At 41.8% G+C, this 22,011-nt stretch overlaps 1 protein-coding gene across 1 annotated transcript; it reads left to right on the top strand.

Annotated features, from left to right (window-relative positions):
- Window positions 1–1,215: 1,215 nt before the first annotated feature.
- On the top strand, window positions 1,216–21,989 carry PPP1R10 (protein phosphatase 1 regulatory subunit 10). Its single transcript, XM_018560657.1, has 19 exons — window positions 1,216–1,270; window positions 11,130–11,247; window positions 11,345–11,431; window positions 12,581–12,716; window positions 12,813–12,864; window positions 12,965–13,042; window positions 13,888–14,052; window positions 14,148–14,250; window positions 14,605–14,714; window positions 16,087–16,187; window positions 16,913–17,057; window positions 17,161–17,331; window positions 17,454–17,700; window positions 17,792–17,867; window positions 18,479–18,667; window positions 19,542–19,656; window positions 20,475–20,597; window positions 21,221–21,634; window positions 21,732–21,989. The coding sequence occupies exons 2-19, from the start codon at window positions 11,141–11,143 to the stop codon at window positions 21,839–21,841; spliced, it is 2,529 nt and encodes an 842-aa protein (XP_018416159.1). The 5' UTR covers window positions 1,216–1,270; window positions 11,130–11,140; the 3' UTR covers window positions 21,842–21,989.
- Window positions 21,990–22,011: the final 22 nt, after the last annotated feature.

Below are 22,011 nucleotides of genomic sequence, written 5' to 3' on the forward strand. Positions count from 1 at the left end.
GCGTCTCGAATTCTCTTCTATCAAAAGGTGCATGGGCGCCATTTTGCCGGAGACAGCTGCTACGGCGTTTGAAGCAAAACCGTACCATGCAAAATGGCTTCCACTGAGGACATAATCAGCAATATAACTCGCGCTCTATTGGGCTAGCACGTAAAAGAAGGGTGATTGCTGTTGGTTGTGAACATTTACCATTCAACAGCATACATTTCATACGGCGTGCAGCTAATCTATGTCCCTGTCCATGAAACGACCGAACACAGGCCCAAGTTTATTCCCATTACAAGTGTACGCCATACAGAAACGATAAGGGCGAGGGCGTGACTAAGCACTTTCAAGGTGCTCGGTTCCTATTGGCTGTTTAGATGACGTCACCTGTCGCTACCTTCTCCGCCAAGCCTGCCTCGACCGACCGACCAATCCGGTTCCCCCTTTCGGCCTCATTTTTTCACCCCGCCCTCTTGACGTCACCGAGCTTTATAAAGACGAGCGTCGGTTGCCGCCGCCATTCCAGGCTTCGTCGTCAGGTATGTGAGGTTTCAGTTTGTGTTGGTTATTTAGGCGCTTACCCCTCCCCTCATTGTCCTTCACCACAACCTTGCCGCAATTTCGTGTCCTTTCCCCCCTGCCGCCATTATGTCTCCCACCTTTACTTGATAATTTGTACTTAATATGCTTTATTTTGTTTTTCTCTCTCCAACAGGTTTCACAACCTCCACGAATTATTCTGGCTCACCCAACGTCCGAATGTTCATGTTGGAAGATAGTTAAGATTAATAACTAAAGAAAACCAAAACCCTGAAGCTTTTCTCTGCTTTGGATGAGACTGAAGATCAAATTGCTCGAGAGACAAAAAAAAGGCCGCGCCCTACACCAGCTATACGTTTTTTTTGTGCCGCTCTTATCAAAGCTGCCACCCCCCTCCCTAAAAACCCCCTCCTAGGGCGGATGAGAACTTAGAATAACAATAATTGGTAATAATAATAAAAAGCTAGAAATACGATTTCTGTATGAAAGCTAGCCTCTTAGAATCCGAATTTGAGCCGTTTTGAGGCCAAGTTGCCCCTTAAAAACATGGACTTGCTGGACAGTCTCCAACACTGATGCTACGCCCTTTTATAAGATGGTTGACGCAGACTTTCATGCTGCTATAACCCCTGAGGCACATTGACAACACCCCCACCCCTCTAAAAGGAGATAGGAAGCCCCTTTTCTTCCTTTTTTTTAGCCCAAAAAAACCTACGTTTGAAGCACAGGAGGAGAGTTTTGGATAGTAAGTGTTGCTTTTTTCAAACCAACTTCGACAACTTTTTTGTTTATTATTTAACCCCCCCCCCCCCCCACGTATAAAAAGCCACGTGGGGGTTCTCTAAATTTCATAATTTTTATTCTTTCTCCCCACAATACGAGACCTGGACGTATAATGGTATCACGAATTTCATGGCACAGTCCTAAATCATTTACCAGGGAAGACTTTAAAGCTGCAGAGAAAACGCCTTGCTGATCTCCATATGAATCATTGGGTTGGCATGCTTTTGCTCTATAATTATATAATAGGGAAGGGTCGGTAGGGAGCAACTATGAGCTGTAATATAACATAATACATATTTCAGTGGCAAAGCAGTTCCCAGGATTTGGAGATTGGGAGCTTTACCTTTGATTTGCTTCATCTCTGTACTACTGAGAAACAATTTGCCTCATTTGAACGCTGGACTATGATTTGGTTGGCATGCCTTTGCTCTATGACCATCTAATCTGTTGGACTAGCTGGGCAGTTATGAGCCATAAAATATATAATATAGATTTTAGGAGGAAAATGAGCTCCCATGCTTGAGATGAGGTTTGGGAGCTTTGCCTGCAAAGGCTTCATCTCGGCGTGGGAGACAATAAGTAATGTAGGCTGGCAGGAGGATTTGTAGTTGAGCTGTAATAATAGATCCATGAGCAATCTGTACATAAAGATTGCAGGGAGAGGAGGCTGCTAAGACACCGAGCAGGACCCCCCATATTCCAGGATGGCGAGGAGCAAATTTGTACCCAGGCAGGGAACATAAAGGCTCATGGAAAGCAGCAGCAGACGAGCGCAGATTGATTAATGGATGATGAACCATGGCCATTCTCTCCAAGGAGTCTTCCTTTTGTTTTTTTCTTTCCCCCTCTGCATTCTTTTTTTATTACTCCATTAACCTATTTTGCTGTCCGTATGGAATTAATATTTACACAGCAGTGGAGTCCTATTTTTATTTGTTTTTTTCCCATCTGTGGCAGATGGAAACATTCACCCTAGGAGAATTGCAAGCAATCTAGCCATAAAGATTGCATAGCTTCTGCCCACCAAATGCCATATGTGCATTGGTACATGATTTTTTAAATGCCGCGCTTTCCAGTAATGATTGTGTCTTAGGCCGTGCCGCAAAAGTATGATTGATATAGGCAGACTAGTTTTCTTTTCTTTTTAATCCTTTAATTCTATTTTTTTTAATCGTGTAATTCTATTTTTTCTTTTTTTGTATATAGCTTTTGTTTTAAATTCGACGTGTGCTGTTTTTAAAAGTAATGTTTTGTCATTTTCATATCTCCCATTTCTGACTTATTTGCCACAACACACATTTCATCTTTTTGTTGTTTTTTTCATGAAATTGGGGCAATTTTAAATGTGTGCAGAAGAGGCAACATACGTCTTTAATATATATCGAGGACGAGGCAAAATAATCTGTAAGATTGGATCTGCATTTCATTTTTTTTTTTCTCAAAGCATTTGTTGCAGTGAATCTGGACTTTTCTTCAAAATGGCTGCCCTGCTTGTTGTTTTTAGTCTCTAGCGTGTTCCAGCATCAAAATGGCCTCTGTCACTCCTTTGTGTGCAGCGAGGGGGCGGAGGACTTGTGCTGCAGAGGGGTTGGCCAATGTGCGCAGCCTAGGGGAACACCCTCCTCCCGTCTACTGATTGCCCTCTGCTCTGATAGGCATCTGATAAAGATATAAGAGCGGTGAGGGAGGCAGGAAGGCTATAGACCGTCAAGTCCCTGTATTTGTTTTCCAACCGTTCATTCTATAAGCCCAAACCTTTCTGCTTCTCAGATGGTAATTTTATATTTTCAGTATTCTGCAGCACACGATGGGAAAACAAATGTGCAACTGTTTATATTAATAGCTACAGTGTGCGTGTGCACATACAAATTGCTACAGGATCCGTTCTTTAATGACTTAAATACATTTTGATTTCTTCATTTCTATAGCACCCACATGTTCCACAGTGTTTCAGTTTACACTGCACATTTCACTCATGTTTTCTGATCTCGACTAACTTGTATTTTGTTGTTGCCAGTATCGGGAAGCGTAGACTTTATTGCCAGTATCGGGAAGCGTAGGCTTTATTGCAAGTATCGGGAAGCGTAGACTTTATTGCCAGTATCGGAAGCGCAGACTTTATTGCCAGTATGTTTCGGAAACGTAGACTTTAACCTATCAACCGGACTTTATTCATGCTTGCATTTACCCCCCCCACCCCTCAAAAAAAAACATTCAATCTGCTTTGTGTGCTTGAGGTGTCACGTAGGGCTCTTTAACTTTGTAGGCCTAGTAATGAATCGAGCGTGCCTTAAGTGTTGTATGCTAATGTTTGCGGGTAGGTGTGTGTGTATGTGTGTTGCTTAAGAATTATTATTATGCTTTGCCCTTTTATTCAAGAAAAAAAGTTGATTTGGGATAGGAGAAGGCATGTACTATGTGAAGTCTAAGGCCAGAGGCATTCTGTTCCTTTAAGATTTTAAGTATAGCCATTCATTTTATATTTTATGCTGCAGTCTAATATACTGTAGAGTTAATTCATGCCTTATTGCAAAAAATTTTTTTTTTTCTTTGCCTCATTACTGGGGTTCACATTCTGCCAGCATGTATGTATGTATAAATTAGTATAAAACACAACCTTTTGGCACCCTAGGTAGGTATTGTAATATTGCTTCCCATACAATAGCCAGCTGCAGGCAGTGGAGAGCCCGGAGTCGATGGCATTAAGGCAACCACTGCCAGTGTAAGTATGAAGGCCTCTAGCACAGGGTCAGCTGTTACAGATCCCACCGTTGTGTGTTTTGGATGAACTACAGGCAAATCCTTGTCACTGATGAAAGGCCAGCTCAAGTATTGGTAAGCGAACAATCCCGGTATGTGTGTATACGCACACGTTGCCCATCTCTTGTTAACTTTGATAAAAGTTTGCAACTTGATGTTAAAGATCTGATAAGTGCTGGCAGATATTGCGAGCACACACCATGTATGCATGCTTATGTGTTTTATAGACATTTTGCAGTTTAAACCTATGCACTGAATTGTTATATAGATGCAATGCTATGTACACCTGGTGGCTTCCACCACCTATGGTACATCAGCTTTCTGTACAGTGGTGATTATCTATATGGAGGCATTTTTAAAGGAAGTGTTGGTGTTGGAGAAAAAGAAACCATATATTTCATGTTCAGATTTAGAAAGGTTTCAGCTTGAAATCTGGTTGCTATTGGGGACAAGGGTTTTATTAAAAACACTTACATAAATGAGGCCTATCATAACCAAAATAAGGATAATGAGCCTCATTCATCAAATTAAGGACAGAGCTGTCTGTTGGGGTGTCCAACAAGATGTCATATCCCAGTCTATGTTATAGTTGGCTTGCTATGGGTCTACAGACAACCTAAGGCCTGCCTGTACTGAACCAGAGTAAGTCTGTAAATGTGTCCACATACCGTTCACCCCAGAATTACACTTCTTTTAAATGGATCTTCTGTGGAAACATAACTGGACCCCGAAGATTGCATTTGTTTTAGATCCGATTTGCTTTGAAGCAAATGCAGAATATCTAATAGCCGGATTCATCACTTGGCTGCAATCCGATCCAAACCCAATCACTGAAATCTCCTATAAGCTGTAACATGTTCCATGTCTTTTCAAACCTTTTAAATCTACAGATGGAAACACTTCCTGTTATTGGGTAACACTTGTCTCTCAGTTGTGCTCTTGCATGGTCACCCTGTCACGTGGCCCCCGGTGCAGATTGCAGAAGTGGCCGTGCTGATATTTTGGCCAGCATGGTCCGCCGCTGTCACCCTCAGGAAGCCAATACAGAGCCATGATGTGATAGCAAGTGCGCGTGGACAGGAAGTGGCTAAAAGAGGCTGGAGGAAACCAGATGCAAAAAAAAGAAATGGTGAAACAATATAAACATTTGATGCACGGGGCTTCAGCAAACTAAGAGTTATTCACTAAAAGGGTGAAGAGTTTGGAGAAGGCAGGAGAAGTGAACAATCTAGGACAACATCGCTGAACTGGAAAGTGAGCTGAATTGGAGACTTCTTCCAAATCAGCTATGTTGTCCTAGATTGTTCACTTCTCCTGCCTTCTCCAAACTCCCTTTAGTGAATAACCCCATCAGTATAGGTTAGGTCTACTGTATCTAAAGCCCCATTTATTTTTCGGATAGAGTAGGGTTAGCATCCTGTTACATTTGTAATGCCGTGTCCCAGCAGGAAACTTCACTCTTTGTCCTAGAGACCATTGTCACTAGGACCTGAATGTGAAGGAAAATCCAATACCAAGTTCTCACCAGAACAGGTAACCTGTCTAAGGTTATATTTACCTCACCTGAGAGATTTTGTCTTTGACGGGAAGTGAAGGTAAATCTCTCGGATAGGACACAGATGGAGAAAAAAAACAAACCTTACAGGGATTTTATCCATACCTTACTCTATCCAAAATGGTGGAGAACGTTTTGGCTTTAGATCTACTTTAAGAACTTTTCACACGGCCATCAGAAATCCAGCCAAAAATAACAAAGATAAAAACAAATACCCCATTCAAAGATAAAATAATAAAACCAAAGTTTTTTTTTGCTGTTGGCTGTCGTCATTCTGATGGGCAGCATCATTCACCCCGATTCCTCTGAGCACAGGTTGTCCTCAACCCACCCCAGCCTATGACTGGACAATGAAAGGAGAAACAGCATAGTGATGAGCTCATCACTTTGCTCTCTTCTATCAGCACATGAACTGATTGGCTCCTTGTGCTGCTGTTTCCTCTCACACTCCAACACTGCTGTACATGGAATGAGAGAGGCTGATATCAGGTCACATTCAGGTATTTACACTGCTTGCAATATATGAGCGCTGCATTCATTTATGTCTTATATCTGCCCGGAGTTCAGCTTTAACAACTGTCCTTTGTTGCCACCCACCAATCGGTTTTTAGAAATGCCCCAGAAAATGGCAGAAGGAAATGCAACTCTTGGTGGCTGTTAGGCGACATTTAATAGGTGTTTACTGGCAAGTGGTTATTAAACAAGAAAATCAGGTTACAGCTTCACCTTTGCTTCAGTTTTCATTAAGTCGGCCACACTGAGGCCTCATGTCTTCCTGTAGAATCGAAGTATAATTCTGGTTTCAGTGTTATAAGACAAATGATACAAAGGAAAGTATCTCTTTGCGCTAAGGAAGCTAGTGCTGGATAGTAGTAAATCGGGCCTTGTCTGCTGACTTTACTGTCTTTTATACACAAGCTGGGTTCACATTGTTGTGATGAGATCACACATGTGCGTTATGTCACGTTCACACATGTGCGTTATGTCAAGGCTTCCCTTTCATTTCAGTGGGCTGCCTAATGTACCCAACACACGGGAGGGCATCACTGCAGCACAACATTGTTTACTCAGCTTTACTGTTTATGTTGCCATACTTCTATCCAACCATTCATAATGGTACGGAAAAGATGAATAACCTGAATGTGACTGTTTTCACTCATTGCAGTTCAGTTTTGATCAATAGGTTAAATTTTTAAAGCTAAATAGGGGGCAAAAACGTTATTCAGGCACTAGCTAGTTACCAATAATGTACCTCTAATGATGTGCGCCCCACTGGTATCGTTTGCTTCTGTCTTGAACATTGTTACTTACATGCAGACTATGACAGTAATTTCACCTCTGAAGTTCTGGCAGTGGCGGTTGGGGCTGGAGCACAGTGATCACGGAGAGTCGCTCACTATGCAGCCCCTTAGATTTAGAAAATGTCTTGTATTATTTTTAAAGCATACAAGACAACCTGTGACTGGACAAGGGACGATTTGTGATGTTTATACATCCCTTGTCCAATCACAGAATGCCTTGTATGCTTTAAAAAGAATACAAGACATTTTCTGAATGGAAGGGGCTGCACAGCGAGTGATTCTCTGTGATCACTGTGTTCCAGCCTCACCTGTCACTTTCACTGCTGGAACTTCAGCAATGACATTACCATCCTAGTCTGCATGTAAGTATCAATTTCTCAGGAAAGAATCGGCAGCCATCGCCTAATGCCGCTATAAAGTTTGTGCCCGCACCTCAACTTTGAACTTAGTTCAGCTTTTTTTCCTGTACAGTGCAAAACAAACTGCCAACAGTGATGAATAATTTAAAAAAAATAATATATCTATATATAGATAGATGGCTATATATCTATCTAGATAGATAGATAGATAGATAGATAGATAGATAGATAGATAGATATAGATATATCTATAATTATTATTTATTTCTCATCTGTAGGTGCAGTATAAATGACATTATGTCCAATAATATCCACTAATCCTGCACACTTTTCCTGTACTGATGTAAATATATTCACATTTGCATGCATATATATTGTACTTGGTAAGAGCAATGATCTTCCTATTACAGGAAATAAAAATTCAGGTCCTTGCCTCCTGATCTGAGCATGTGCCGAGCAGTGACATGGTATTAGACGTGTGTCTGATGTATGTGTGTTCATCTGATGGAATGCGCAGCCTGTGTGTGTGTGTGTGTGTGTGTGTGTGTGTGTGTGTTTCAGTCTGGGGGGAAGCAAACAGTCTGTCTTAGTCTGAGATGGGAGGAGACACTTGCGTCATTTCTAAGTCTCCCCCTAGCAGTTAAAGGAGAAATCGTTCCATGCGTCTGCCAGCCTATATTATAGAAAGACTTACTCAGCGAATGTCAATGCAAGCAGCTGTTATGATTTATTCATGCTGGAGGTCAGGCTTACTGTCAGCCCACGGGGGGAGGGTTTATAACTTGCATAATGCAGGCAGACGTACAGATTGCTATGATATGTATTCATCATCCTACAAATACAATTTTAAACAAATAGCCGGAATAAAAAAAAGTTTACAAGCAACGGAACAGTTTACACAAGGCTTCTCTGCAGCTTTATGAACTCCTTGACAAACTCGTGCCATGCAGTGAGCCGCGTTCAAGAAACCATCAATGCGGACGAATAACCGTTCTTTATGTCTGAAGGGAAAAAAAAAAACTTCCGTGGTGCCATCTCTGCATTTGGACTAACAATGTGATTACATGAAGGTTGCAGTAGGCCCCATCACAGAACTTTCATTTTTTGCTATAGCAAGATGAAGAAAGATGGCTATATAAAGAGCTCTTTTAGTACACCTGAGTGAAGCATGGGGGCCACCATTCATTTTAGTCGGCTGGCTGCAGTACATTGGAATCACAGACCAGATATAAGTGCTTGCTCCCGGTCAGCAACTCAAAGTGTGAAGCTAAAGCGGGCCATACACCTATAGATGATCTGCAGACTTTCTATGGTCAGATGGAAAAAGTGCAACGGATTCCTCCATTTACACTAAACTGTGTGGATGGAGGAATCTCCCGTGGGGCCAAGCTTCAGTATCTTGCTAGTCAGCCCCGCTGGCTCTCAAAACACCTGAACAATCTGATTGGATGCAGGGATTGGTCGGATATTTTGAGAGCCAGTGGGGCCAACTAGCAAGATACTGAAGCTTGGCCCAGCAGGGATATCTGACCATATAAAATCTGCCGATAATCTATAGGTGTATGGCCAGCTTAAAGCACCAGCATGACAGCCAGCAAACTAACATTCCCACAAGGAGACCTCAGAAGTGGTGACCTACATTCACTCATGACAGATGTTAGTCCAAACTAAAAGAAAAACCATCATGTCTTAAGAACTGCAGGTCCACAACCCTCCCTCTTTGCTCTTATTGCTAACAGCTATTCAATGATTGTTCTGTGTCATCTGTATGTACTTTACTATTTAGGTGTACGACCTGTGGGTTGGGACCCAGCATTGTGTCCCACAATACATTCTGGGGCTCTCAGATTATAAACTACGAGCAAGTCATTTTTGGGGTCCTATAAATGATGGCAGGCGTTTTGGGGTCCTATAAATGATGTCAGATATTTGGGGGTTCTATAAATAATGGCAGACTTTTGGGGGTCCTATAAATGATGGCAGACGTTTGGGATCCTATAAATTACGGCAAACGTTGGGGGTCCTATAAATTACGGCAAACGTTGGGGGTCCTATAAATTATGGCAGACGTTTGGTATCCTATAAATTACGGTAAACGTTTGGGGTCCTATAAATTACGGCAGACGTTGGGGGTCCTATAAATTACGGCAGACGTTGGGGGTTCTATAAATTGCGGCAAACGTTGGGGGTTCTATAAATTGCGGCAAACGTTGGGTGTCCTATAAATTGCGGCAAACGTTGGGGGTCCTATAATTTACTGCAGACGTTAAGGGTCCTAGAAAACAATATAATGACACTTGGGGCCTCACATAAGAAGGATAAGTGCCTATGTTGTATAACACATAATTGCCTCCTAATACTGATGACATCCACTTCTCTATAATGGACACTGCCAAAGTTTGCTGATAGAAGAAAAACATTCAAGCGCCATTGTGTTTCAGTAATGCTTGGCGCTGCAACATGAACACAGTGCGTTGTGGTGTTACTCATTCTGAATGGCACCCCAAGCACTTTGGCAAGGGACCCGTGTGAAACACAGTAGCTTACCCCCCTGCCTTCTGGTGCATTGCGAATAAAGGGTCATTTAGGTTTCTATACATTGGCAGCCCACCGTAAATGAATGGGCTGCCTCCAGTGCCACTGCCAAGGTATGGAGGGGCTCATAGTCTCAGATATCTGTTATCATAAATCCACATATTCCAAATTGGTTTTACAAGTAAAGTCTCAGATTTGGCTTATTTTATCATTGTTATTTTCACGTCTCGATGCTGAAAAAAACTCTTCATGGCAAATAACGATTGCAATGTTATTCAATTGACCCTATAGATTTAGGATTAGGGCCAGCTTGGCACACAGAGTTGTATGGAAGTGATAGAACTCTAGGACACTACTTAAAATTTAGAAAGTTAAAGTGGCCTGTGACCCCTTGAAGCTCACGTTTATGGCAGCCTATGTAGCAGCCATATTGATTATCTTTAGGGTGTTTTCTGTATATTAAACTTCCGTTCCTGAAAACCTTTGCCCTATAATAGTATTCTGGGCATAAATATATTACAGGATCGCTGAAGGAAGTGATAAACAAGAAAGCAATCTTGTCACACATGCAGGTAGCATGATCACCATTTGAAAGGCCCTGTTCCAATGTGATAACTCCAAATAAATCACTAAGAGGGTTATTCACTAAAGGGTGAAGGGTTTGGAGAAGACAGGAGAAGGGAACAATCTAGGGCAACATAGCTGAACTTGGAAGTGAGCTGAATTGGAGAGTTTCCAAATCAGCGATGTTGTCCTAGATTGTTCACTTCTCCGGCCTTCTCCAAACTCATCACCCTTTTGTGAATAACCCTGAAAGTGTCAGATAAAAGTTTGACCCAAGCATTTCAAAGTGGTATTTAGGGGGAAATGTGTCTCCTTCACTCTTCCTGTGCAGCCATTGGTCGGGTCAACTAAATGAGGCACCTGGCTGTAAAAGATTTAATTTACAGGTGAATAATTCAGAGAGATATTTAATGGTTCCTTTATCAGGAATTCAATATTGTAAGTTGCAGATTTGTGATACTAAATGTTGCATCCCTGTCAATACATGGCCACAATAACCATGAGTATCACAGACTTTGTGGGTTTACCTGCCACCACCATTCATAATTTGTACAAGTTATCCAAATGGAAAAGGAAAACATAAATTTGCTTTCATAGAAATCTTTTCATGTTTCTCTTTTTGTATATTTTCACAGATCTTCTTTTCCAGATTCCCCCAAGTTAATCTATATAGTAATATGCTGACTATCCATGTATATCAAAATATGAAATGATGTGTTTCTTATCTGTGTGTTTTCATTATTTCAGCTCGTTAAAAAATGGGGTCAGGACCCATAGATCCCAGTGAGCTGCTGAAGGGCCTGGACTGCTTGTTGGGGCAAGAGGGAGAAGTAAAAGCCGTCGATGGAATAACAAAAATATACAAGTAAGTACACAAATAAATATACTGGTGACACTGTGTGTGAATGCTGTGTTATGTCTCACTTTACTGGTTAGACTTACACCTCCCATCTGTCTTTAAGCTTGATGAAAGAATCTCAAAAGATGGTCAGTCGGTGTATCTACCTGAACATCATACTCCAGACAACTGCTCCGGAACTCCTTTCTAAGTAAGCAGCAGATGTGCTTTATATATTCTCTCCTATTGCCAGAGTAATTGTTTGCCCCATAATCATGTCTTCAAACTAAAGAAAGATGATTTTCAGATTGTAAGCTCTTACGGGTAGGGCTCTCCTTACCACCTTGTCTTGAATTGTATTGTAATGTCTTCCTTATATTGTAAAGCGCTGCGCAAACTGTTGGCGCCATATAAAGCCTGTGTACTAATAAGAATAATACAAATGTCTAAACAAAATGTGTGTTTAGCAAATAACATTACAATGTAGTTACAGTTTTAGAACGTCTACACCACTGCTTTTGAAATTGTCTCCACACCTTTGATGTTCACAGACATCTGATATTTAAAGTGGTCAGCAACCGATCAATGCCAGTCACTGCTAGGCCTCATAGAAAAGCATTTATTTATTTCCACGTGCCCTGTTCACGCCACAGGTGTGAGGTGCGGTGCCAGAAAAATGATGGTATCCCAGGCGTTAGAGGGCAGCAAAGTTTCAGGGAGTTAAATATTTACATACTATATAGGTTTTGTTAGCAGGACATAAGGGATTTGTTTTATTTTTTTAAAGTGTATTCGGTGTATTGCGTCACTTTAAATTGGTTGGCAAATCACTGCTGGGGAAGTCCAAATCAAAACGACAACAAAAAGAAGTCTCTGCTTCTATGATAAGAGTCGCTTCACGTACTCTGTGTGTATTTTCAGCATGATCCTATAAAGTGAATGGTTTAGAACATAGCATAAGGCACCATTCACACTGGGGCGGTTTTGGCCATGCGGTCGCATGAACGGCCCCATAGCAATGCATGGGATCGTTATGTCTCCCGCCCGAATTGCTTCCTGAGCTTTTTTTTTTTCCTGCGCTGATCAGCACAGTTTCCATACAGCTTTCAATGGTACCGTGCCGATCAGTTTTTAATTGCGTTTCAACTCTGAAACGCAATTTAAAACGTCCAAAACCGCCTTTTTAAAATATCGAGCGGAAAGCACGCTGATCCGCACCCACCCTGGTGTAAACGGGGGCCTAAATAAAGCAGAACACGTACATTTACTGTATTACCTGGGTTCTCCATTAACCAAGGGTTCTTACATATTTGTGTTTTCATATATTTAGTAGACTTACCTCCCTTTCTGAATGTTTCAGGTTCATCCGAGTTGGTGGATACAAGCTGTTAAATCTTTGGTTGACGTACGCTCGTAAAAACAACAATAGCCCTCTGCTCCATCAAATTCTACTCACCCTTCAGCATTTACCGCTGACAGTGGACCACCTGAAAATGGTAAGAAGTCTTAACCTGATTCTTTGATCATCCATATTCAGGGTGTGGACTCTACTATAGTGTTCTCTAATATCCTATTCTGACTTGTCTTTGCAGAATAACACCGCTAAATTAGTGAAGCAGCTCAGCAAATCCAGTGTGGATGATGGTATGACACATTCTTAATATTAGTAACATGCATTGGTCCAATGTGTTTTAAAGCGTTTGTTAGTATGTTTGCATTTATCATGCTTTTTTATTTCCCACAGATCTTCGGAAGATAGCTTGTGTTCTGGTCAATGACTGGATGACTGTAATCAGGACCCAGAGCAATCTTCTGCCTGTTGGTGAGTTGGTAGTTTGGTTACTGACTGGGTTGTATTTAGAGACATTGTCATCTTGCCCATGCAGGTGTCTGAGGGCATCCCCCAACCTCCAAATATTCACTTTTACCTGACCTACCTCATAGCTTCTTGCTCCTTCTCAGTCTGTGCTGAATTCTAGTGTCTCTGACCCATAGGACCAGTGACTTAATTCCCCTAGTCATGTGACAGTGCTTGGGCTTGCTGTTTGGCCGCTAGGCCGGGCACTGACACAGCAAAGCAGGTCACGAGTTTCCCAATACCCGTACGTATTGTGCAGTGTCACCAGCTGGAGTGAAGCTTCGAGGGAAGAGCACAGGTAAAGAGCAGGAGTATAAGTGTGGGTCGGCTTATACTTTGCACAACGACTGACAATGTTTCTTTAGGCTAAAGCATCGGTGAGCCAGTGCAAGTTAACAGTGGTAGCTCGTAATCACATTTTTTTTAATTTCACTGGTGGGAGAGAGCTGTAAGGGTGACCATCAACTTCTTGGAGGCATAGCCATCCCCTCTTTTACTTTTTACAAGTGAATGACTCTAGAGCCTATTGTTTGCTCTGCACAAAAAGCAGACAGCTGCTCACATAGCACATGACGGGATGGGCCGTTGCACTGAGAGGAAATGGGGCTAAAGTTTGGAGAGACGTTTAGACCCCATGTATGGTTTAGGCTCAATATGCAAGGAGGCTTTATACTATTGATTTTAAAGATCAAAGACCCTAGAATCACTAAAATATACAACCAGTATTGTCTGCCCCAGCAGATCTATTCATTTGAGATTATATGGCTACTATTAGCTTACCATAGTCTCATATTTTCTTGCTCCTCTAGAAAAAGAAAAAAAGAAGAAGAAAGAAGATCCAAAAGGACGATCTCCTATTGCTGATAGGACCGCAGAAGCCAAAGCGGAGTCCCGCGTAGAGGATCAAAGCAAGCGAGAGAAGCCCAAAATCCAGCGCACTACTGCCCCTAGTCATGCAAAGTTCAGATCTACAGGTAATTGATCACCAGCATAGCATGCACAGTACTGTTCTCCATCAATAAATCTTCTTTTATCTTTAACCACTTTTGTTCGTCTTACCCTATCGCAGGTCTGGAGGTGGACACGCCATCACAAGCTCCCATCAAGAAGCCAGCTATAGTTCCAGTTATATCAGACAAATACTTGAAGCCTGTTCCTGTAAAAAGGCAAAGGTGAGGAAAAAGGGAGCATGTCTCATCTGTGCACAACAGGCCAGCAGTTCGGTGGGTTTACTAGGCCTGTTGGGTGACCGTTCAATAATTTAAAAAGATTGTTTCCAAACAAGTGCATTTTATTACAGCAGAGTGTTTGCTTTAAAATACAAGCACCATTAACATTGTTTTACATGAGTACAGCGGCATGACTTTGCTTACATTTGCTGTCTTTACTCCACCAGTTGGGCTGTCTTTACTCCACCAGTTGGGTGTACAGCTGCATGACTTTGCTTACATTTGCTGTCTTTCATCCACCAGTTGGGTGTACAGCTGTATGACTTTGCTTACATTTTGCTTTCTTTCATCCACCAGTTCGGTTCCATTACCAAGTGATGCTGCACCTGCAGAAAAGAAATACAAGCCACTTAATATTACACCAAATGTTGCCAAGGAGATCAAAGTGAAGATAATTCCTCCTCAGCGTACGTATCTGAACCCCCTCAGAGTATTCCTCAACATTTACACTGGTTACATTATTTTAACGTTCACTGTAAACCTGTACCTCAGCCGTAGGAGGCATCCTGTTTTCACTTTTCCAACGCCCCTCTGCCGGTTGATTATTGCAAAAAGTCCAGGTGCTTTTGGGTTTTGGAAAACATGTCACACTACATCTGTATGGCGCTTGATGCCTGAGAGCTTAATCATAAGGTCCATGGTCAATCAGTCATGAGGACAGGGGGAACTGGGATAGCTCTGTGTTGATCAAAAAGTATAAAATCAAAGAAATGCCTACGTGCCCTGGTACCCGATCGGGGAGGCAGGGGAGTGCGAGGGAATTTGGTATAGGATAATTACTTTGCTTGTTATAAAGTGAATGTTTTGCTATGGGCATTACATTTTTACTTTAAAGTGTATCTAAACCCTCTTAATGAAAACTTATCTTACATTTCCCATCGCCATTACACTATCTCCCATCTTTATGGCTGATTGAGTGAAAAATTAGATTTCAACAAAAGTAGCCTTGTAAAAGAAGTACACTTCTGCCAATATTGTGACCATGCTGCCTTTGGATGAAATCTATGGAGAGGCAGGGCTGTAACCCTTGTGTGCATGCTGTCAAGAGGAAGTGCCCGCTCACCGTATGGTGATACACCTGTTCTCTGCTGAAGCAAAGTCAATGGCCAGCCCCCTGAGCGCCATATGCTGTGTACAATGCATTCTGGGATTTGTTTTTGTTTTTTTAGGGAGAGGTTTTAATATTTGTGTTTTGAGGACTAGCATGCATTTTGATCCTGAATTATTGGTAACACTTTACAGGTGAAACTCGAATAATTAGAATATCGTGCAAAGTTCATTTATTTCACTAATGCAACTTAAAAGGTGAAACTAATATATGAGATAGACTCATTACATGCAAAGCAAGATAATTCAAGCCGTGATTTGTCATAATTGTGATGATTATGGCTTACAGCTCATGAAAACCCCAAGAACCCCAAATCCACAACCTCAAAAAAGTAGATTCTTACATGCAATCAATAAAACAAGGATTGTACATAGAACAATATCGGACCTCTGAAAAGTACAAGCATGCATATGTACTCAGTACTTGGTTTGGGCCCCTTTTGCAGCACTTACTGCAATTACTTTTGCACGATATTCTAATTATTCGAGTTTCACCTGTAAGAATGCTATTCTAGTACTGTAATATCTCTATTAAACACTAGATGGTGATGCAGAGAACCAGTGTGCAAATGCTATTACCTCATTATGCTTCAAGACTAGCATTCTTTCCAGATGTTATTTCACTGTCGTGTATTAAACTCTTCAATAATATCTAACCTTTTTTCCTTGCAGCTATAGAGAGTTTAGGTTTCTTGGATGCACTGAATTCTGCTCCGATTCCTGGAATCAAGATTAAAAAGAAGAAGAAAGCAGTTTCTCCAACCAGTAATAAGGTAAATGCAGCTCAAGGATAGCGCTCCAAGTGGTTATGTGGCTTGCTTACTGACCCCAGGTGCTAGCTCGGTGGTGCTTATTCTTCCCCAATGCAAGAGCAGCATTCACCTTTATTGCCACTTGAGTGAATACACCACAAGCCAAAACACATCTCTCTCCCCCAGACCCTGCTTCTATTCCGGCAACACTTTTCATCCCAAAGAGGGCTTAATCATAGACATAGAGGTGGAGGGTTGGCGTAGGGTGTAGATATACATATATTCATCAGTTATCAATGCTCATCAATTATCAATAATGTATTTCTTCTTAAAGAAATATTGCACTAGTTGTGCTTGCTAATATAGTTACTAGATATGCTTACTATCGTTATTCCTAAAACGAATCAATTAAATATTTAAAGCTAATAATCAAATATTTTAAAAAAATTATATAAACACCTTGAGTATGGATGAGCATTAAGAATAATGATGATCAAAAGTATTTTTAAGAATAAAGAAAAAAATTAAAGTGACAATGAGAAAAGGAGGGCAGAGGAGGAGGGGAAGTAAAAAGCTAACCTAATTGTCTAGCCAAACAGTGAATTGTTTTTGTGGTAGCCTGGTATATTTACATGATCACCACACTTAGTGGGTCATATGCGAAATATAAATCTCTAAATACTCATTGTGTTAAAAGGCTGTAGTTGTGGTAACTCCCTCACAGAGTGTGTTTTTTGTTTATGCAGGCCAGTCCATTTGACGGCAAGCCTCAAGGTGATGCACCAGCAGTCACCAAGCCCTCTTCTCCAGAACCAGAGCCCGCAGCTGAGGCAATGGAAGTGGAAAGACCTGGCACTCCAGTTCCTGTTGAACTCCCTGAGCCTATGGATAGTAAGTCATCATCATTCTATACTTTTACACTCTTTACCAATTCCTGCCCTCCTCTCATTTTCTGCATTTCTCTGACATGACTGATTTACTTTTTATTTTGCAGCATCTGTATCTGCAACTACAACTACTGCCCCTGCCCCAGATGAAGTCAAAGCTGCTGAGCCAGAGGTTCCCCAACTAACCAAAAAAGGAAAGAAGAGGAAAACGGTAACCTGGCAAGATGAGCTCCATCTTCGGGAGTATTTCTACTTTGAGTTGGATGAAACGGAGAGAGGTACATGTTTTATCTAACCTCTTTAAAGCCGCTTAACAATATATCCTTGTAATCTGTATGGCTTTGTATAGCTTTGTTTGCCTTGTGCTTATAACAGTCTTTCCTTCCTTGCCTATTTACAGTTAATGTGAACAAAATTAAGGACTTTGGTGAAGCTGCTAAGCGAGAGATGATGAAGGACCGTCAAGCTTTCCAAAACGCCCGGCGGCTTAGTCATGACACTATGGAGGAAGCCACTCCTTGGGTCACCCCACGGCCCATGTTACTTATAGGGCAACTTATACACGTTGGAAGCAACAGCACAGAAAAGCACACACAAGCTGAGCGGGAGATGGGAATCCTGCAAGAGCTTTTTCTATCCAAAGAGAGGTGAGTATGCGCTTAGCCCTGATTTTTAAAAAGTATATCTTTTGTTTTTTTAGACTGTCGAGATTACAATTTCTTTTATTACTCCTTTTAGTGTTCCTGACACTCCGCATGAACCGGACCCTGAGCCTTATGAACCGGCACCACCAAAGCTCATACCACTGGATGAGGTAAATTAGAGTCCAGGATATTAAAGAACAGCTTCACTTTTAGTCATCCCCCTAATTGCAGCCTACCTGAGATAACACCATTCTCTCCAATCCTGCGATCCTTCCTCTAACAAAAGTCCTTGCCATCTCCTCTCTTATTGCACATGCATGCCACAACCCCGTTCATTCATGTGGGTAAGCCGGACTCATGGCGGCCAGCAGTCCCTCATAGTATGGCTATATGCCACAGGGTGCATGTGCAGCATGAAAAGGAGCCAGCCGGCTTACCTTTTAGGAATAAAAAGGGCCTCGGCATGCATGCTCACTAAGAGGAGAATGTTTGTTTCACTGGAAAGGCTGTGCAGCAGCGGGGAGGAAGGTGAATATATGAGGGAGTGGGCTACACTCGGGTGGTGGGAGGGGGGGCAATTGATTTAAAGAAAAATTATACAAAATTACAGTTCTTTTAATCTTTTAATAAACACATCAGAGCACTAATAGATTTCAGGTTAGAGTTCAGATCTGTCAGCTGGAGTAACATATTTAGTAACCAATATATTCAGAATTCTATAACTAAAGGGTATTGAAGAAAACTTTATTGCTTACATATCACTTTTTTTTTTTATCAATAGGAATGTTCCATGGAGGATGGTGCGTACATTGAGTCAATGGACCAGAGTGGAGGTGGTCAATCTCCAGACCTGTCATCTGGTGCTAAGCTGCCTCCTGTACTTGCTAACCTAATGGGCAGCATGGGAAATTCAAAGGCGCAAACAAGCCCATTGCCAGGCACCATGCAAGAGATCCTGACTTCCATCATGGTGAGTAGATTTCCATATTGTGCACCATTTGTGATGCATGGTTCTTTTTTACTAGATTGTAACACTGTCAGAAATATTAAGTGAAAACTTGGTAACCTCTAAGGCTCCTGCATTCAGCTCAGTTGATGTGAATTGGTAGCTAGAGGATATCGCATTTTGGGTATAAGCCTTTAACCTCGGCTCAGTAAACTATAACCATCGATATTTGCCATAATGACTTGTTCTTTTTAGCAGTGGCAGCCAACGAGACTTGAAAATTAAAAGAGAACTAGGGGTTAACCTTTTATATCCAATAGTCCAATTTAGGGTCACGGGAGGCCATATACTAACGTCCTCCTTTGACCCAAAGCTCAGTATATAGTGGGCTATTGCCAGCTATATACTGAGAGCGCCGCAGTTGGGGCGGATCTCGACAATACTGTCGAGATCCACCCAGCTGGCTGATTGACAGCGGGCTCTGCCTATCTACAAGCTGAGTAGTGCCCGCCCCCTTCCCCGTTTGTTCCAGTCAGTGCTCCAGGCTCAGAGAGGGGTTTGGGGGGGAATCCCTGCGGGGAGCAGTGACTGACAGTCACCGCTCTCTGCAGGGAGATTATCCAGTAGTGAGCGAGCGACGGTATGTGTTTTGATCACTTCCTGAACTATAGAGTCGACGTGTGACAGTTTCAATCTCTCACGTCGGCTCTAACTATGAGGATGAGTCTAAATCACTCTCCTCATAGTTCTCTAAGTCACGTAGCTAAAAATATCATTTATGGTAAATAACACTTGAATTGTAATGTAGTGAATTGAGGTTTGTAAGGTGTTTGTTTTGCATTGTCACATTTGTATTTATCACTTCCTAATTTTGATTTATTTAATTTGTATCGTGCAGGGAGCCCAGGGTAGCGCTAAACCAGAAGATCTGATGAAGCAACCAGATTTCTCAGATAAGATAAAGCAGCTTCTTGGGTCACTGCAGAATCAGAATCAGTCCCCGCCTCCGCCAGGTGAGAGGGTTTTTTTATGTGTTACAAATAATATATCAGTAAGCTTTTATTCTTCCTGCCAAGCAGAAGCAACTACACAGACATTGACAACACCGACCTGGATGCCTGCTGCCTCCCACTGCATTACCACAGGACTCCCGCTGTAACATAGTATTATTACCTGTCCATCCTGCCAAAGGATCCATTATTTTTCCGGTTCTTTTACAAGACAAAGCTGTCTATCTGGGATGATCCATTTAATGCTGAAAGGGGTGCTTGTAACAGTCACCTTATTTTATTAGATCTATTTTTAGTATCTTTTAAATTAATAATTTCAACCATACTGAAAGTAGATATAATAAAATAATAAAAATGTGACTGTTACAAACACTCCTTCCAGTATGCCTAATTGTATACAGTTTTCTTAAGTACATTTTTGTTCCATCTGCTGCAAACGTTCTTTCCTGGAGATCCTGTCGTAACTTCTGTTGCAGGCTGACAACACTAAGCCGCTGTTTTGCAATTAGTACTAGCGTTGTCAGCCTGCTGTTAGTGATCCCTTATATAGCCATTGGGCTGCTTATCAGGTCTGCAGATGCCATCTGCAGGTCTAATCCTGCATTGCTGTCTCTTGAAGGTTAAAAAAAGGGGTTTCCAGAAAGGATTAACACATAATAAAACCAAGTATTGGGTTGGCTTTGAAAACTAAAATATGGCATGTTATTGCAATTGACAGTGTGTGTGTGTCAAACTTTGTTTTTTTTGCCCATAGCACTATTTTAAAGATCTTTTAGAATGTTTGTCTAATTACAATCCCTTTCTCATCTCTCACCCAACAGGACCAGGGATTCCAGGACCCATGTCTGCCAACAGTGGCTTTCCACCACCCGCACCTAAAAACCTACCACAGCAGCCACCTCCACAACATTACCCACCACCCGGGCCTGGTGGGCCATTTCCAGGTAAATTGATATCTGCTTTGACTTGCCATGAATGTTTTTGGAGGTTTAAAGCAAACCTGTCATTTGTTTACATCACTTTTCAAAATAATTGTACAACTAAATTCTTTGTGCACAATGAACAAGTCTTCTCTAACATGGCCACTGCTAGTGTTGTCATTGGTTTGTGGTTGATGGGGATTGCCAAGAGCTTAGTTCCTAGTGAAGGAAGCCGAGGCTTCTGTTTACCTCTATTTAGTGTGCACTTGAGATCAGAGGGGTTGTTTTCATTTTGAATATAGTGGGGAAGTATTGTAACTCCGATCATTTTTTTTATTACTTTGTGTTCCTTCTGAGAGGATTCACTCTCCCTATTTTTTGTCCTGGCGTCCATTATCATTGGAACTGAAAGTATTGAGAGATCCAAAAATGTTTTTGTTTTTACTAGAGCAGTGAGGGAAAATCATCCAACGGGGGAACTTAATCTATTCACGACTGTCTGAGGGGATTTTTCCTCACTTTGGATTCATATTGTCTCGCTATCTGTTCTGTCTCTGACAAGACCTAGGAGTACTTGTCGACAAATGCACGTAATAAAAATGGAAGCAGATACTTAAAATATGTTTGTTTTTTTATTTATTTTGCAGGTCCACATGGACCTCCTGGTGGTCCGCGAATGATGGGTCCACCTCCTCCACAACGTGATGGATATTGGGAGCCACCACCGAATGAAATGCGAGGTGAACACCATGATCCTATGGTAGGGAGAGGAGGTGGAATGAGAGGGGATAGAGGACATCCTCCCCCATTTCATAGGAACCGAGGAGGCAGAGGAGGTGACCCAGGATTCAGGGGGCGAGGTGGAAGGGGAGGAGAAAGAGGACCTCCTGGCCGTGGAAGAGATGGACCACACGCTATGGGACATGGAGAGCATAGAGGTTACGGAGGAGAGCACAGGGGCCATGGAGGAGAGCACAGGGGCCATGGAGGAGAACACAGGGGTCATGGTGGAGAGCACAGGGGCCATGGAGGAGAACATAAAGGACATGGTCAAGGTGGAGGTAATTATAATTGCATTCATAAATGGTAGATTTATTTTGTCATTCTCTTGAAAAATATAAAACTCCCCTCACAATTTCTTAATGATTTATTTTTCAGATATGTCTTTTCGTCCTGTTTGTCGACATTTCAAGTACAAGGGAAACTGTCGATATGAAAACGATTGTGCCTTCTACCACCCAGGCATTAATGGACCACCTTTACCTTAAGAAGTGACCCGTTGAATCAGTGTTTTCCTGGAAGAAAGCGAACAAACTGAACTTTAATTTATGGCTTCTGTGAGGCCCAGATCTTCCCCTCATTATCATCAACTCTGACGAAGAAGCAGAAGATTCCGCCTGCCTCTTATGTTTGAGTCTATGCTACTTGAAAAAAAAAA

This window comes from Nanorana parkeri, unplaced genomic scaffold (assembly GCF_000935625.1).
Source record: "Nanorana parkeri isolate BGI_ZX_2015 unplaced genomic scaffold, ASM93562v1 scaffold470, whole genome shotgun sequence".
Lineage (NCBI taxonomy): Eukaryota > Metazoa > Chordata > Amphibia > Anura > Dicroglossidae > Nanorana > Nanorana parkeri.

Coding starts and splice junctions, on each gene's coding strand:
- PPP1R10 (XM_018560657.1), top strand. CDS start 11,141: ATGGGGTCAGGACCCATAGATCCCAGTGAGCTGCTGAAGGGCCTGGAC. Junction 19,657..20,474: donor TCAGTCCCCGCCTCCGCCAG/GTGAGAGGGTTT, acceptor CTCACCCAACAG/GACCAGGGATTCCAGGACCC. Junction 21,635..21,731: donor AGGACATGGTCAAGGTGGAG/GTAATTATAATT, acceptor TTTATTTTTCAG/ATATGTCTTTTCGTCCTGTT.